The sequence below is a fragment of the Manis pentadactyla genome, chromosome 4 (assembly GCF_030020395.1).
Source record: "Manis pentadactyla isolate mManPen7 chromosome 4, mManPen7.hap1, whole genome shotgun sequence".
NCBI classification, from domain to species: Eukaryota; Metazoa; Chordata; class Mammalia; order Pholidota; family Manidae; genus Manis; species Manis pentadactyla.
In genome coordinates, this window is record NC_080022.1 from 113579214 (window position 1) to 113593085 (window position 13872).

The 13872-nt window shown below is 50.1% G+C and overlaps 1 protein-coding gene across 1 annotated transcript; it reads right to left on the reverse strand.

The window, feature by feature from the left end:
- Nucleotides 1-1022: 1022 nt before the first annotated feature.
- Nucleotides 1023-13394, reverse strand: FLG (filaggrin). The gene is made up of 2 exons (XM_036905074.2): nucleotides 13236-13394; nucleotides 1023-12585 (listed from the first exon to the last, which is right to left on the reverse strand). Exons 1-2 carry the CDS (start codon nucleotides 13371-13373, stop codon nucleotides 2299-2301), a joined length of 10425 nt encoding a protein of 3474 aa, XP_036760969.2. The 5' UTR covers nucleotides 13374-13394; the 3' UTR covers nucleotides 1023-2298.
- Nucleotides 13395-13872: the final 478 nt, after the last annotated feature.

The window sequence follows — 13872 nt, forward strand, 5'->3', positions numbered from 1 at the left end:
TGGTGCTGTCTCTGGGCAGATAGCATCAGAATAGAGCTGAGTTCTTGGAATCCTTGCTGGTGTTCAAGAACTGCTTTGTGTTGTGTGTGTGGGACAATCCCCTCTCCCTCCCCACACATTGGAATTGGGTCCTGGAATCCAAAAAGAAATTACAATACTATTATACTTCTGTATAATATTGCTACTGTGTATAATACTATAATTGTTGTATATGTAGGAAAAAACCCAAACTCAAGTTAATTTCTCTTTGACTTGAGTAAATCAAAGACTCTTGTGAATGAAATAGCTTTTATAAGTACTTTTATAAAACCACTAAATGCAAAGTTAGAAGACGTGATCTAATTGCTATTTGGTATGCATTATTTGTATGATAGACTCATCTGCAAAATGTGAATACTGGCCTACATATTCTCTAAGTCCATTCCGATTTAATATTATGGAGGAGGAAACCGTGGGAATGATTATCACAGAGAGATATCTCTGCCAGTGGTAGAATCTTGTTCACATTTTTACTATATTTCTTTATCTCTTCATCCACTTGCATAAATCATAAAGTGTATATATATATATTTCTACGATAGGAAAACATTTTCTTTATTACTTCTCCTTTGTGAAGATACTTCACAATTTCTGTGTTATAATTAGTTTCCATTGGAAACATCTCCTAGTATCTTTGTAAGAACTATCTGTGATCAGCAATTCCTATTCCCTGATCTTGGTTTGATTTGGTTAATAGCCACTTGGGTTGATATTTTGATAATAATTGTGGTGTTACTCACAAGTGAGCTAACCGTTTTTACATTCTGAAGGTGACTATATGGTACAATGATTATGTTGGAGAAAAATACAAAATTTCATTGAATTATTTCTTGTTTGAAATACTAATTACTTTTGCATAGTGTAGAAGTAATATTTGGTCATGTAGTTTTTCAGTGAATGATAGAGAAAAAAGGTGTAATTCTGACCATCTGGAAGTATGTCTTTTATGGTCTATGAGAAATAAGCATAGAAGAGACAGAATATGATATATGACCAATTGTTTATTTTAAAATTTCATGCACTTTGCATTTTTTGAATTGTGTATTCCCAAGGTGATCTCAATAAATGCAGAATAATACAGAACAAAGCAATAAATCCAATTAAAGTGTAATAGAGGCATATGTCCTGAGTGCTTATATAAATACAGCAGCTTTGGCCTTCAGAACAATGACTTTGTATTTTTGGCGCCTGAGATGTTTTTGGGAAAGATGAAAGTTTCAGTTGGAGAGGTTCTAAAATTTAATCTCTTAAAAGAAAAATCCTTACTTGAATTCCTATCTCCCAAAATACTCATAATTTTCTATGATACTGATTTCTTCCATTCACCTTTTCTTAACTATAAACTTAAAAGCATCATAGCGAATAGAAAGAAACTATCACCAAAGTAAACAAATAGTATAACTTACTTTTTTTTAAGTGAAAAGATAACTTCCTGAAAGCATAATGAGAAGTTGCTTGATTCAGAGTTGTGTCGTGGCTATTCTCCTATTCTTGGGAAAATTACCTGTCTATTGGTTTCTCACTCATAATAATAGTATCTTAGAGACTGGCCAAACCCCAGCTGTTTTGAAATATCAGTTGAATGACCATATATTCCTGAGCATACATTACTGCTTCTTATATTGGAACTCATAAATTCTTCTCCATATTCACATTTGTCCATGCATCACACAGGCCTGGCATCATGACTGACTCTTTCATCTTGAGACTCTCCAAAGCCAGACTGTCCATAGTCATAATCGGCATTTCCATAGCTGCCATGTCACCAGCCATGACCTGAACTGTGAACTTGCCTTTCATTAACCATAGACTGAAAATTATTACTTGCAGATTAATGATGACTGCCAAATGATGGCATTCTTGAATTATAACCTAACTCCTGAGAAGGAGTATCAGAATGACCATGGACTGACCCTTCCCAACCTATTGACTTGAAACTAGATGTCCCATAGGGGGATGAGGTATATGCATGCTCAAACGGAGAATGTGGGCTGCAGTCACCTAATTGACACTGTGGAGATTCTTGCTTTTGCATTCTAATAGAACGTGACTGTTCCAGAAATGAGTCACACTGTCCATGAGTGGATATCCACTCAGGATGAAAATAAGAGTTACCAGGATTAGATGAGGAATACTGAGGAAAAACAGGTTTTGGGTTTCTTAAAATGGAATCTGAATGGACTGAAAATGACTGATTGAGAATCCTGAAAAACCTTCACCATCACTGGCACGAGAACTACTGGCACCCTGGCTTCTATTCTAACTGGATCCAGGTGAAAATTGTCCACGTCCAGTCCCTGAGTGTCTGCCGGTATCATCTGATTGGTCATCCTGGAGTTCTTGCCATTCCCTACTAGCAGATCCTACATGTCCATGGGAAGAGTCAGATTGCCTGTGGGTGGCTGTCTGTCTGTGATGGGACCCTGCGTGCCTAGAGCTGTCTCCTGATTGTGCCTGGCCAGATCTGTGCCCGCTTGCACTGCGGGATCCTGACTGACCACGTGCAGAATCGGACTGTCCCTGGAGGGCACTTTGGCGGTGACGCGACCCAGCGTGGCCAGAGCTGTCTCTCGCGTCCCCGTGGCGGGATCCTTGTCTCTCTCCAGTGCTGTGTCCGGGCTGTCTGTGGGAAGCCTCAGAGTCTTCCCCACTGGATGCCTCACCCTCATGGGAGCCTACATGTCTAGAGCTGTCCCTTGCCTGGTCATGGCGGGATCCTTGTCTCCCTCCACTGCTGTGCCTGGGCCATCCATGGGAAGCCTCAGAGTCTTCCCCATTGGACGCCTGACCCTCAGGGGAGCCGTCATGTCTAGAGCTGACTCTCCCCTGTTCCTGCCGGGATCCTTGTCTTACTCTGGTAGTGGATTGGGATTGTGTGTGGTCTGAATCCGACTGTTCATGGGAGGATAGCTGGTACACTTGAGACTCTGAGTTCACAGTCCTACCCCCTGACTGGACACGTGCAGACTCACGTTGGTTTGCTGTGCTGGACCCAGACTGTCTATACCCTGAGGCTGACTGATTGTCTGAAAATTCTGAGACTCCTTCACTATCACTGGCCCGGTTCCTAGTGGCTCCCTGGCTTCTGCTGTAAGCGGATCCAGATGAGTCTTGTCCACGTCCAGTCCCTGAGTGTCTGGCGGTATCTCCTGACTGGTCACGGTGGTGGTCTTGTCTTTCCCTAGGGTTGGATACTGCCCATCCATTGGCAGAGTCAGACTGCCTTTGGTTGGCTGTCTGTCCATGATGCGACCCTGTATGCCCTGAGGTGTCTCCTGATTGTTCCTGGCCCGATCTGTGCCCACTTGCACTGTGAGAACGTGACTGACCACGGGCAGAGTCCGACCGTCCCTGGGGGGCACTTTGGTGGTGTTGTGACCCTGCATGTCTTGAGCTGTCTCCCGCCTGCTCATGGTGGGATCCTTGTGTCTCTCCAGTGCTGAGTCCGTGCCGTCCTTGGGAAGACTCAGAGACTTCCCCACTGGCAGCCTGACCCTCATGGGAGCCGTCATGTCTAGAGCTGTCTCTTGCCTCCTCGTGGCGGGATCCTGGTCTCCTTCCAGGTGTGGATTCTGCACGTCCGTGGGCAAGGTCAGGCTCCCCCTGGGTGGCTGTCGTTCTGTGACGAGACCCTGAGTCCCTAGAGCTGTCTGCTGACTGGCCATGTCTGGACCCACGTTGTGTCCTGGAACCAGACGCAGGTGTTCTGTGGGTGACCGCGGATTGTGTACCTGCAACTTCTGATTGTCCTTCGCTGTCGTTGGCATGACTCTCACTGGATCCCCGGTGTCTCCTTGTCCCAGATCCTGAGGACGATTGCCCATGTCCAGCACCTGAGAGTCTGGAGCTCTCTGCTGACTGCTCATGCTGGGTTTCTTGTCTTCCTCTTGTGCTCCATCTGGACTGCCTGTCGGCTGAGTCACTGTGTCGTGGAAAGGATGTCTCTCCGTGATGAGAAACCAGTTTTCTATGGCTCTCCTCAGACTGCCGGTGAAGAGATCCTTGTCTTCTATTGGCACCAGAGTCTGACTGTCCGTGGACAGTCGCAGAGCGCCCACGAATGTCTGTCCGCTCTCGATGAGACCCAGTGTGTCCGGACCTGTCCTCTGACTGTTCGCGGCCGGATCCACGGTGGCTTCGTGCGCCAGAACCGTCTTGTCTCTCTGCCTCTTCCAACTGTCCTTCGCTATCACTGTGCTGACTAAGACTGGACCCTCGGTTTCTAGTTGTCCTGGATCCAGATGATCTGCGTCCATGCCCAGACCCTGAGTTTCTAGAGCCATCTACCTGAGAGGATGTTTGGTGGTGATGGGACCCTGCGTGCCTAGAGCTGTCTCCTGATTGTGCCTGGCCAGATCTGTGCCCGCTTGCACTGCGGGATCCTGACTGACCACGTGCAGAATCGGACTGTCCCTGGAGGGCACTTTGGCGGTGACGCGACCCAGCGTGGCCAGAGCTGTCTCTCGCGTCCCCGTGGCGGGATCCTTGTCTCTCTCCAGTGCTGTGTCCGGGCTGTCTGTGGGAAGCCTCAGAGTCTTCCCCACTGGATGCCTCACCCTCATGGGAGCCTACATGTCTAGAGCTGTCCCTTGCCTGGTCATGGCGGGATCCTTGTCTCCCTCCACTGCTGTGCCTGGGCCATCCATGGGAAGCCTCAGAGTCTTCCCCATTGGACGCCTGACCCTCAGGGGAGCCGTCATGTCTAGAGCTGACTCTCCCCTGTTCCTGCCGGGATCCTTGTCTTACTCTGGTAGTGGATTGGGATTGTGTGTGGTCTGAATCCGACTGTTCATGGGAGGATAGCTGGTACACTTGAGACTCTGAGTTCACAGTCCTACCCCCTGACTGGACACGTGCAGACTCACGTTGGTTTGCTGTGCTGGACCCAGACTGTCTATACCCTGAGGCTGACTGATTGTCTGAAAATTCTGAGACTCCTTCACTATCACTGGCCCGGTTCCTAGTGGCTCCCTGGCTTCTGCTGTAAGCGGATCCAGATGAGTCTTGTCCACGTCCAGTCCCTGAGTGTCTGGCGGTATCTCCTGACTGGTCACGGTGGTGGTCTTGTCTTTCCCTAGGGTTGGATACTGCCCATCCATTGGCAGAGTCAGACTGCCTTTGGTTGGCTATCTGTCCATGATGCGACCCTGTATGCCCTGAGGTGTCTCCTGATTGTTCCTGGCCCGATCTGTGCCCACTTGCACTGTGAGAACGTGACTGACCACGGGCAGAGTCCGACCGTCCCTGGGGGGCACTTTGGTGGTGTTGTGACCCTGCATGTCTTGAGCTGTCTCCCACCTGCTCATGGTGGGATCCTTGTGTCTCTCCAGTGCTGAGTCCGTGCCGTCCTTGGGAAGACTCAGAGACTACCCCACTGGCAGCCTGACCCTCATGGGAGCCGTCATGTCTAGAGCTGTCTCTTGCCTCCTCGTGGCGGGATCCTGGTCTCCTTCCAGGTCTGGATTCTGCACGTCCGTGGGCAAGGTCAGGCTCCCCCTGGGTGGCTGTCGTTCTGTGACGGGTCCCTGAGTCCCTAGAGCTGTCTGCTGACTGGCCATGTCTGGACCCACGTTGTGTCCTGGAACCAGACGCAGGTGTTCTGTGGGTGACCGCGGATTGTGTACCTGCAACTTCTGATTGTCCTTCGCTGTCGTTGGCCTGACTCTCACTGGATCCCCGGTGTCTCCTTGTCCCAGATCCTGAGGACGATTGCCCATGTCCAGCACCTGAGAGTCTGGAGCTCTCTGCTGACTGCTCATGCTGGGTTTCTTGTCTTCCTCTTGTGCTCCATCTGGACTGCCTGTCGGCTGAGTCACTGTGTTGTGGAAAGGATGTCTCTCCGTGATGAGAAACCAGTTTTCTATGGCTCTCCTCAGACTGCCGGTGAAGAGATCCTTGTCTTCTATTGGCACCAGAGTCTGACTGTCCGTGGACAGTCACAGAGCGCCCACGAATGTCTGTCCGCTCTCGATGAGACCCAGTGTGTCCGGACCTGTCCTCTGACTGTTCGCGGCCGGATCCACGGTGGCTTCGTGCGCCAGAACCGTCTTGTCTCTCTGCCTCTTCCAACTGTCCTTCGCTATCACTGTGCTGACTAAGACTGGACCCTCGGTTTCTAGTTGTCCTGGATCCAGATGATCTGCGTCCATGCCTAGACCCTGAGTTTCTAGAGCCATCTACCTGAGAGGATGTTTGGTGGTGATGGGACCCTGCGTGCCTAGAGCTGTCTCCTGATTGTGCCTGGCCAGATCTGTGCCCGCTTGCACTGCGGGATCCTGACTGACCACGTGCAGAATCGGACTGTCCCTGGAGGGCACTTTGGCGGTGACGCGACCCAGCGTGGCCAGAGCTGTCTCTCGCGTCCCCGTGGCGGGATCCTTGTCTCTCTCCAGTGCTGTGTCCGGGCTGTCTGTGGGAAGCCTCAGAGTCTTCCCCACTGGATGCCTCACCCTCATGGGAGCCTACATGTCTAGAGCTGTCCCTTGCCTGGTCATGGCGGGATCCTTGTCTCCCTCCACTGCTGTGCCTGGGCCATCCATGGGAAGCCTCAGAGTCTTCCCCATTGGACGCCTGACCCTCAGGGGAGCCGTCATGTCTAGAGCTGACTCTCCCCTGTTCCTGCCGGGATCCTTGTCTTACTCTGGTAGTGGATTGGGATTGTGTGTGGTCTGAATCCGACTGTTCATGGGAGGATAGCTGGTACACTTGAGACTCTGAGTTCACAGTCCTACCCCCTGACTGGACACGTGCAGACTCACGTTGGTTTGCTGTGCTGGACCCAGACTGTCTATACCCTGAGGCTGACTGATTGTCTGAAAATTCTGAGACTCCTTCACTATCACTGGCCCGGTTCCTAGTGGCTCCCTGGCTTCTGCTGTAAGCGGATCCAGATGAGTCTTGTCCACGTCCAGTCCCTGAGTGTCTGGCGGTATCTCCTGACTGGTCACGGTGGTGGTCTTGTCTTTCCCTAGGGTTGGATACTGCCCATCCATTGGCAGAGTCAGACTGCCTTTGGTTGGCTGTCTGTCCATGATGCGACCCTGTATGCCCTGAGGTGTCTCCTGATTGTTCCTGGCCCGATCTGTGCCCACTTGCACTGTGAGAACGTGACTGACCACGGGCAGAGTCCGACCGTCCCTGGGGGGCACTTTGGTGGTGTTGTGACCCTGCATGTCTTGAGCTGTCTCCCGCCTGCTCATGGTGGGATCCTTGTGTCTCTCCAGTGCTGAGTCCGTGCCGTCCTTGGGAAGACTCAGAGACTTCCCCACTGGCAGCCTGACCCTCATGGGAGCCGTCATGTCTAGAGCTGTCTCTTGCCTCCTCGTGGCGGGATCCTGGTCTCCTTCCAGGTCTGGATTCTGCACGTCCGTGGGCAAGGTCAGGCTCCCCCTGGGTGGCTGTCGTTCTGTGACGGGTCCCTGAGTCCCTAGAGCTGTCTGCTGACTGGCCATGTCTGGACCCACGTTGTGTCCTGGAACCAGACGCAGGTGTTCTGTGGGTGACCGCGGATTGTGTACCTGCAACTTCTGATTGTCCTTCGCTGTCGTTGGCCTGACTCTCACTGGATCCCCGGTGTCTCCTTGTCCCAGATCCTGAGGACGATTGCCCATGTCCAGCACCTGAGAGTCTGGAGCTCTCTGCTGACTGCTCATGCTGGGTTTCTTGTCTTCCTCTTGTGCTCCATCTGGACTGCCTGTCGGCTGAGTCACTGTGTTGTGGAAAGGATGTCTCTCCGTGATGAGAAACCAGTTTTCTATGGCTCTCCTCAGACTGCCGGTGAAGAGATCCTTGTCTTCTATTGGCACCAGAGTCTGACTGTCCGTGGACAGTCGCAGAGCGCCCACGAATGTCTGTCCGCTCTCGATGAGACCCAGTGTGTCCGGACCTGTCCTCTGACTGTTCGCGGCCGGATCCACGGTGGCTTCGTGCGCCAGAACCGTCTTGTCTCTCTGCCTCTTCCAACTGTCCTTCGCTATCACTGTGCTGACTAAGACTGGACCCTCGGTTTCTAGTTGTCCTGGATCCAGATGATCTGCGTCCATGCCCAGACCCTGAGTTTCTAGAGCCATCTACCTGAGAGGATGTTTGGTGGTGATGGGACCCTGCGTGCCTAGAGCTGTCTCCTGATTGTGCCTGGCCAGATCTGTGCCCGCTTGCACTGCGGGATCCTGACTGACCACGTGCAGAATCGGACTGTCCCTGGAGGGCACTTTGGCGGTGACGCGACCCAGCGTGGCCAGAGCTGTCTCTCGCGTCCCCGTGGCGGGATCCTTGTCTCTCTCCAGTGCTGTGTCCGGGCTGTCTGTGGGAAGCCTCAGAGTCTTCCCCACTGGATGCCTCACCCTCATGGGAGCCTACATGTCTAGAGCTGTCCCTTGCCTGGTCATGGCGGGATCCTTGTCTCCCTCCACTGCTGTGCCTGGGCCATCCATGGGAAGCCTCAGAGTCTTCCCCATTGGACGCCTGACCCTCAGGGGAGCCGTCATGTCTAGAGCTGACTCTCCCCTGTTCCTGCCGGGATCCTTGTCTTACTCTGGTAGTGGATTGGGATTGTGTGTGGTCTGAATCCGACTGTTCATGGGAGGATAGCTGGTACACTTGAGACTCTGAGTTCACAGTCCTACCCCCTGACTGGACACGTGCAGACTCACGTTGGTTTGCTGTGCTGGACCCAGACTGTCTATACCCTGAGGCTGACTGATTGTCTGAAAATTCTGAGACTCCTTCACTATCACTGGCCCGGTTCCTAGTGGCTCCCTGGCTTCTGCTGTAAGCGGATCCAGATGAGTCTTGTCCACGTCCAGTCCCTGAGTGTCTGGCGGTATCTCCTGACTGGTCACGGTGGTGGTCTTGTCTTTCCCTTGGGTTGGATACTGCCCATCCATTGGCAGAGTCAGACTGCCTTTGGTTGGCTGTCTGTCCATGATGCGACCCTGTATGCCCTGAGGTGTCTCCTGATTGTTCCTGGCCCGATCTGTGCCCACTTGCACTGTGAGAACGTGACTGACCACGGGCAGAGTCCGACCGTCCCTGGGGGGCACTTTGGTGGTGTTGTGACCCTGCATGTCTTGAGCTGTCTCCCACCTGCTCATGGTGGGATCCTTGTGTCTCTCCAGTGCTGAGTCCGTGCCGTCCTTGGGAAGACTCAGAGACTTCCCCACTGGCAGCCTGACCCTCATGGGAGCCGTCATGTCTAGAGCTGTCTCTTGCCTCCTCGTGGCGGGATCCTGGTCTCCTTCCAGGTCTGGATTCTGCACGTCCGTGGGCAAGGTCAGGCTCCCCCTGGGTGGCTGTCGTTCTGTGACGGGACCCTGAGTCCCTAGAGCTGTCTGCTGACTGGCCATGTCTGGACCCACGTTGTGTCCTGGAACCAGACGCAGGTGTTCTGTGGGTGACCGCGGATTGTGTACCTGCAACTTCTGATTGTCCTTCGCTGTCGTTGGCCTGACTCTCACTGGATCCCCGGTGTCTCCTTGTCCCAGATCCTGAGGACGATTGCCCATGTCCAGCACCTGAGAGTCTGGAGCTCTCTGCTGACTGCTCATGCTGGGTTTCTTGTCTTCCTCTTGTGCTCCATCTGGACTGCCTGTCGGCTGAGTCACTGTGTCGTGGAAAGGATGTCTCTCCGTGATGAGAAACCAGTTTTCTATGGCTCTCCTCAGACTGCCGGTGAAGAGATCCTTGTCTTCTATTGGCACCAGAGTCTGACTGTCCGTGGACAGTCGCAGAGCGCCCACGAATGTCTGTCCGCTCTCGATGAGACCCAGTGTGTCCGGACCTGTCCTCTGACTGTTCGCGGCCGGATCCACGGTGGCTTCGTGCGCCAGAACCGTCTTGTCTCTCTGCCTCTTCCAACTGTCCTTCGCTATCACTGTGCTGACTAAGACTGGACCCTCGGTTTCTAGTTGTCCTGGATCCAGATGATCTGCGTCCATGCCTAGACCCTGAGTTTCTAGAGCCATCTACCTGAGAGGATGTTTGGTGGTGATGGGACCCTGCGTGCCTAGAGCTGTCTCCTGATTGTGCCTGGCCAGATCTGTGCCCGCTTGCACTGCGGGATCCTGACTGACCACGTGCAGAATCGGACTGTCCCTGGAGGGCACTTTGGCGGTGACGCGACCCAGCGTGGCCAGAGCTGTCTCTCGCGTCCCCGTGGCGGGATCCTTGTCTCTCTCCAGTGCTGTGTCCGGGCTGTCTGTGGGAAGCCTCAGAGTCTTCCCCACTGGATGCCTCACCCTCATGGGAGCCTACATGTCTAGAGCTGTCCCTTGCCTGGTCATGGCGGGATCCTTGTCTCCCTCCACTGCTGTGCCTGGGCCATCCATGGGAAGCCTCAGAGTCTTCCCCATTGGACGCCTGACCCTCAGGGGAGCCGTCATGTCTAGAGCTGACTCTCCCCTGTTCCTGCCGGGATCCTTGTCTTACTCTGGTAGTGGATTGGGATTGTGTGTGGTCTGAATCCGACTGTTCATGGGAGGATAGCTGGTACACTTGAGACTCTGAGTTCACAGTCCTACCCCCTGACTGGACACGTGCAGACTCACGTTGGTTTGCTGTGCTGGACCCAGACTGTCTATACCCTGAGGCTGACTGATTGTCTGAAAATTCTGAGACTCCTTCACTATCACTGGCCCGGTTCCTAGTGGCTCCCTGGCTTCTGCTGTAAGCGGATCCAGATGAGTCTTGTCCACGTCCAGTCCCTGAGTGTCTGGCGGTATCTCCTGACTGGTCACGGTGGTGGTCTTGTCTTTCCCTAGGGTTGGATACTGCCCATCCATTGGCAGAGTCAGACTGCCTTTGGTTGGCTGTCTGTCCATGATGCGACCCTGTATGCCCTGAGGTGTCTCCTGATTGTTCCTGGCCCGATCTGTGCCCACTTGCACTGTGAGAACGTGACTGACCACGGGCAGAGTCCGACCGTCCCTGGGGGGCACTTTGGTGGTGTTGTGACCCTGCATGTCTTGAGCTGTCTCCCACCTGCTCATGGTGGGATCCTTGTGTCTCTCCAGTGCTGAGTCCGTGCCGTCCTTGGGAAGACTCAGAGACTTCCCCACTGGCAGCCTGACCCTCATGGGAGCCGTCATGTCTAGAGCTGTCTCTTGCCTCCTCGTGGCGGGATCCTGGTCTCCTTCCAGGTCTGGATTCTGCACGTCCGTGGGCAAGGTCAGGCTCCCCCTGGGTGGCTGTCGTTCTGTGATGGGACCCTGAGTCCCTAGAGCTGTCTGCTGACTGGCCATGTCTGGACCCACGTTGTGTCCTGGAACCAGACGCAGGTGTTCTGTGGGTGACCGCGGATTGTGTACCTGCAACTTCTGATTGTCCTTCGCTGTCGTTGGCCTGACTCTCACTGGATCCCCTTTGTCTCCTTGTCCCAGAGCCAGAGGACGATCGCCCATGTCTTGCACCTGAGAATCTGGAGCTCTCTGCTGCCTGCTCATTCCGTGTTTCTTGTATTACTCTTTTGCTTTGTCTGAACTTCCCATGGGCTGTGTCAGTGTGTCGTATAGAGGATGTCTCTTCCCGATTAGTACCCGATTGTGTATATCTCTCTTCAGTCTGTCCGTGAGTAAATCCTTGTCTTCTATTGACAAGAGAGTCTGACTGTCCATTGTCACTTGCACGGCGCCCATGAGTGTCTCTCTTCTCTTGAGTCCCAGTGTGCTTGGAGCTGTGTTGAGACTCTTCCTGTCCATATCCACTGTGGCTTCGTTTCCCATATCCATCTTGTCTCTCTGTCTCTTCTAAGTGTCTTTCGCTATCTCTGTGCTGACTAAGAGTGGGCCCTTGTTTTCTTGTTGTCCTGGATTCAGATGTTGCATTTTTATTTGACCTTTCTGAGACTTTCATTTGGTGATATGAATTTCCTTGTCTTTTCTCATTTTGTTCTGATAACATACCTGATTTTTCTAATTTTTCTTTTACCTGAATTTGATAATGTGTAGCACTAAGCAATGTTTCCTGGCTAGTGTTATATGAATCATCATTTTCTGTTTTTTTCCTTTTTTCACTCACTGGTTTTGTGTGTTCATAACAATATACATCTTCTGTATGTCTATTGTCTGTTGCATGTCTTATTACACTTGGCTTGTACCCTCTTTCTTGCACTTCATTGGAACTTGAAGCTTTGTTTTTTTTCCTTTGTGAGTCATGTTTTTTCTCAGACTCATGTTTGTGTCCAGTAGCAGATATTTCTTCTCTTTTCTTCTGATTCCTAGAAGTAGACCGTTTTTTGCCTTTTTGTTTTGGGCTCGTGAATCTTGGTTTATTCCCCTTTCTATCAGTTCTTGAATGAGTGTGTTTTCTTGTTCTTGTCTCCTCATCTTCATGTGTTTCTTCCTCTATATCATCTTCTTCATCTTGGTTATTGTATTCATACTTTTTCTGCTTTTGTCTTGGTGTTTGGAAATACTGCCTTTCATTAGAATGATAGTATGCTTGAGCTAACTTGAATACCATGAGAAAGAACTCTGTGAAGTCTATTTCCTTGTTGTGGTCTATGTCAAGGATATGCATCAGAATATCAGCTGTGTCTGGGTCATCCGGATTCTGTAACATTAGAAGGCAGAGTGCAGAGAGTATTTATAAGAATGGCTCACATGTTCTGGTAAATTATTTTAAGGCAATTTTGGAAATGTGAGTCTTTGAGTATAATTTGGAAGCAAAGTGTTTTTTTCCCCTTAATAATGTTTACCTTATTTTGACTTTGCAGGAATGTGTAGGTAGTGTACTAAAAGAAATTAATCTTGAACACTGGTATGGTGACACAAAATTTAATGGACAACTGCTTCTTTTTCCTACTCCAAATATCAATATTTTATAAAATCCATTGATTGAATTATCTTTTAAATACACCTTTTTAACATTCTTGATGTTAGGAAAAATATTATGGTGAACTATTTGGTCTTTATTTTTTGTCAGTGTAAATAAATATTATTTTTCATTCACAGAGTGTGTGTGTGTGTGTGTGTGTGTGTGTGTGTGTGTGTGTGTGTGTGTATGTGTGTTTGTGTTGTGGGCATACATGTCTTTTTACTGTGGTTATAAAAGGGAGGTAAAAAAAGTGTATATGTTTTTAAGTAATCTTAAGTGTGTTCCTATTCCAGAATAAATCCCCCCACTTATACAATTATCCTTTGTCCAATGATTGATGCAGAACAGAAATTCCATGCCCTTTAGATCTAGCAAGTATCTTTTACCTTTAGGATTGTCCGAAACTCTTTTTCCAGAAGTTCCTTCAGCTCTTTTTTGCTTAGAGAGTCCGTCTCGTTATCTGTTTTTGAGTATTGGTGGAATAAGTCAATGATGGCAATGATGTTTTCCAAGAGAGTAGACATCTTTTGGGAATGTAAGTGAACCTAGAAAGAATAAATAGAAGTTTACTTTCTTGTGTTTATTTTCTTTATTCTGGGTCATATAAATTATTACAGTGAATTTTCACATGTTTAAATCTTCATGTTCCCCTTTTTAGCTCCTCTTTAAAAATGGAATAGTCATTAAAAACTTCTGTCTCCCATCTCTGTAGTAAAAATCAATGCAGATTTTGACTAAATATTAAAACTGCCAATTTCTTTACATTGAATCCATTCACAGTAAGATTTAGATAGTTTCATAGACCTCATTATGTTCTAGAAAAGACCATCCTATTTGCTGATCTGGCCACTGCACATAGTAAGAGTTTAAAAGACCTGCTTCTTAGAAGCAGGAAGTTTCTCTAATACCAACTTACTAAAAATCAGTTCTCCAAAAACTAATTTGCTAACTGATCAGTGTGGCTGAATGTAAAAGGATTAAAAAAGACACACCATTCAAACACTAGAAGAAAGCTGTTGATAT

Bases quoted from the DNA above. Each gene is read 5' to 3' on its own strand.
- FLG (XM_036905074.2), bottom strand. From the start codon at position 13,373: ATGTCTACTCTCTTGGAAAACATCATTGCCATCATTGACTTATTCCAC. The intron at 12,586-13,235 runs GTAAAAGATACT...CTAATGTTACAG, and splicing joins AGTTTCGGACAATCCTAAAG to AATCCGGATGACCCAGACAC.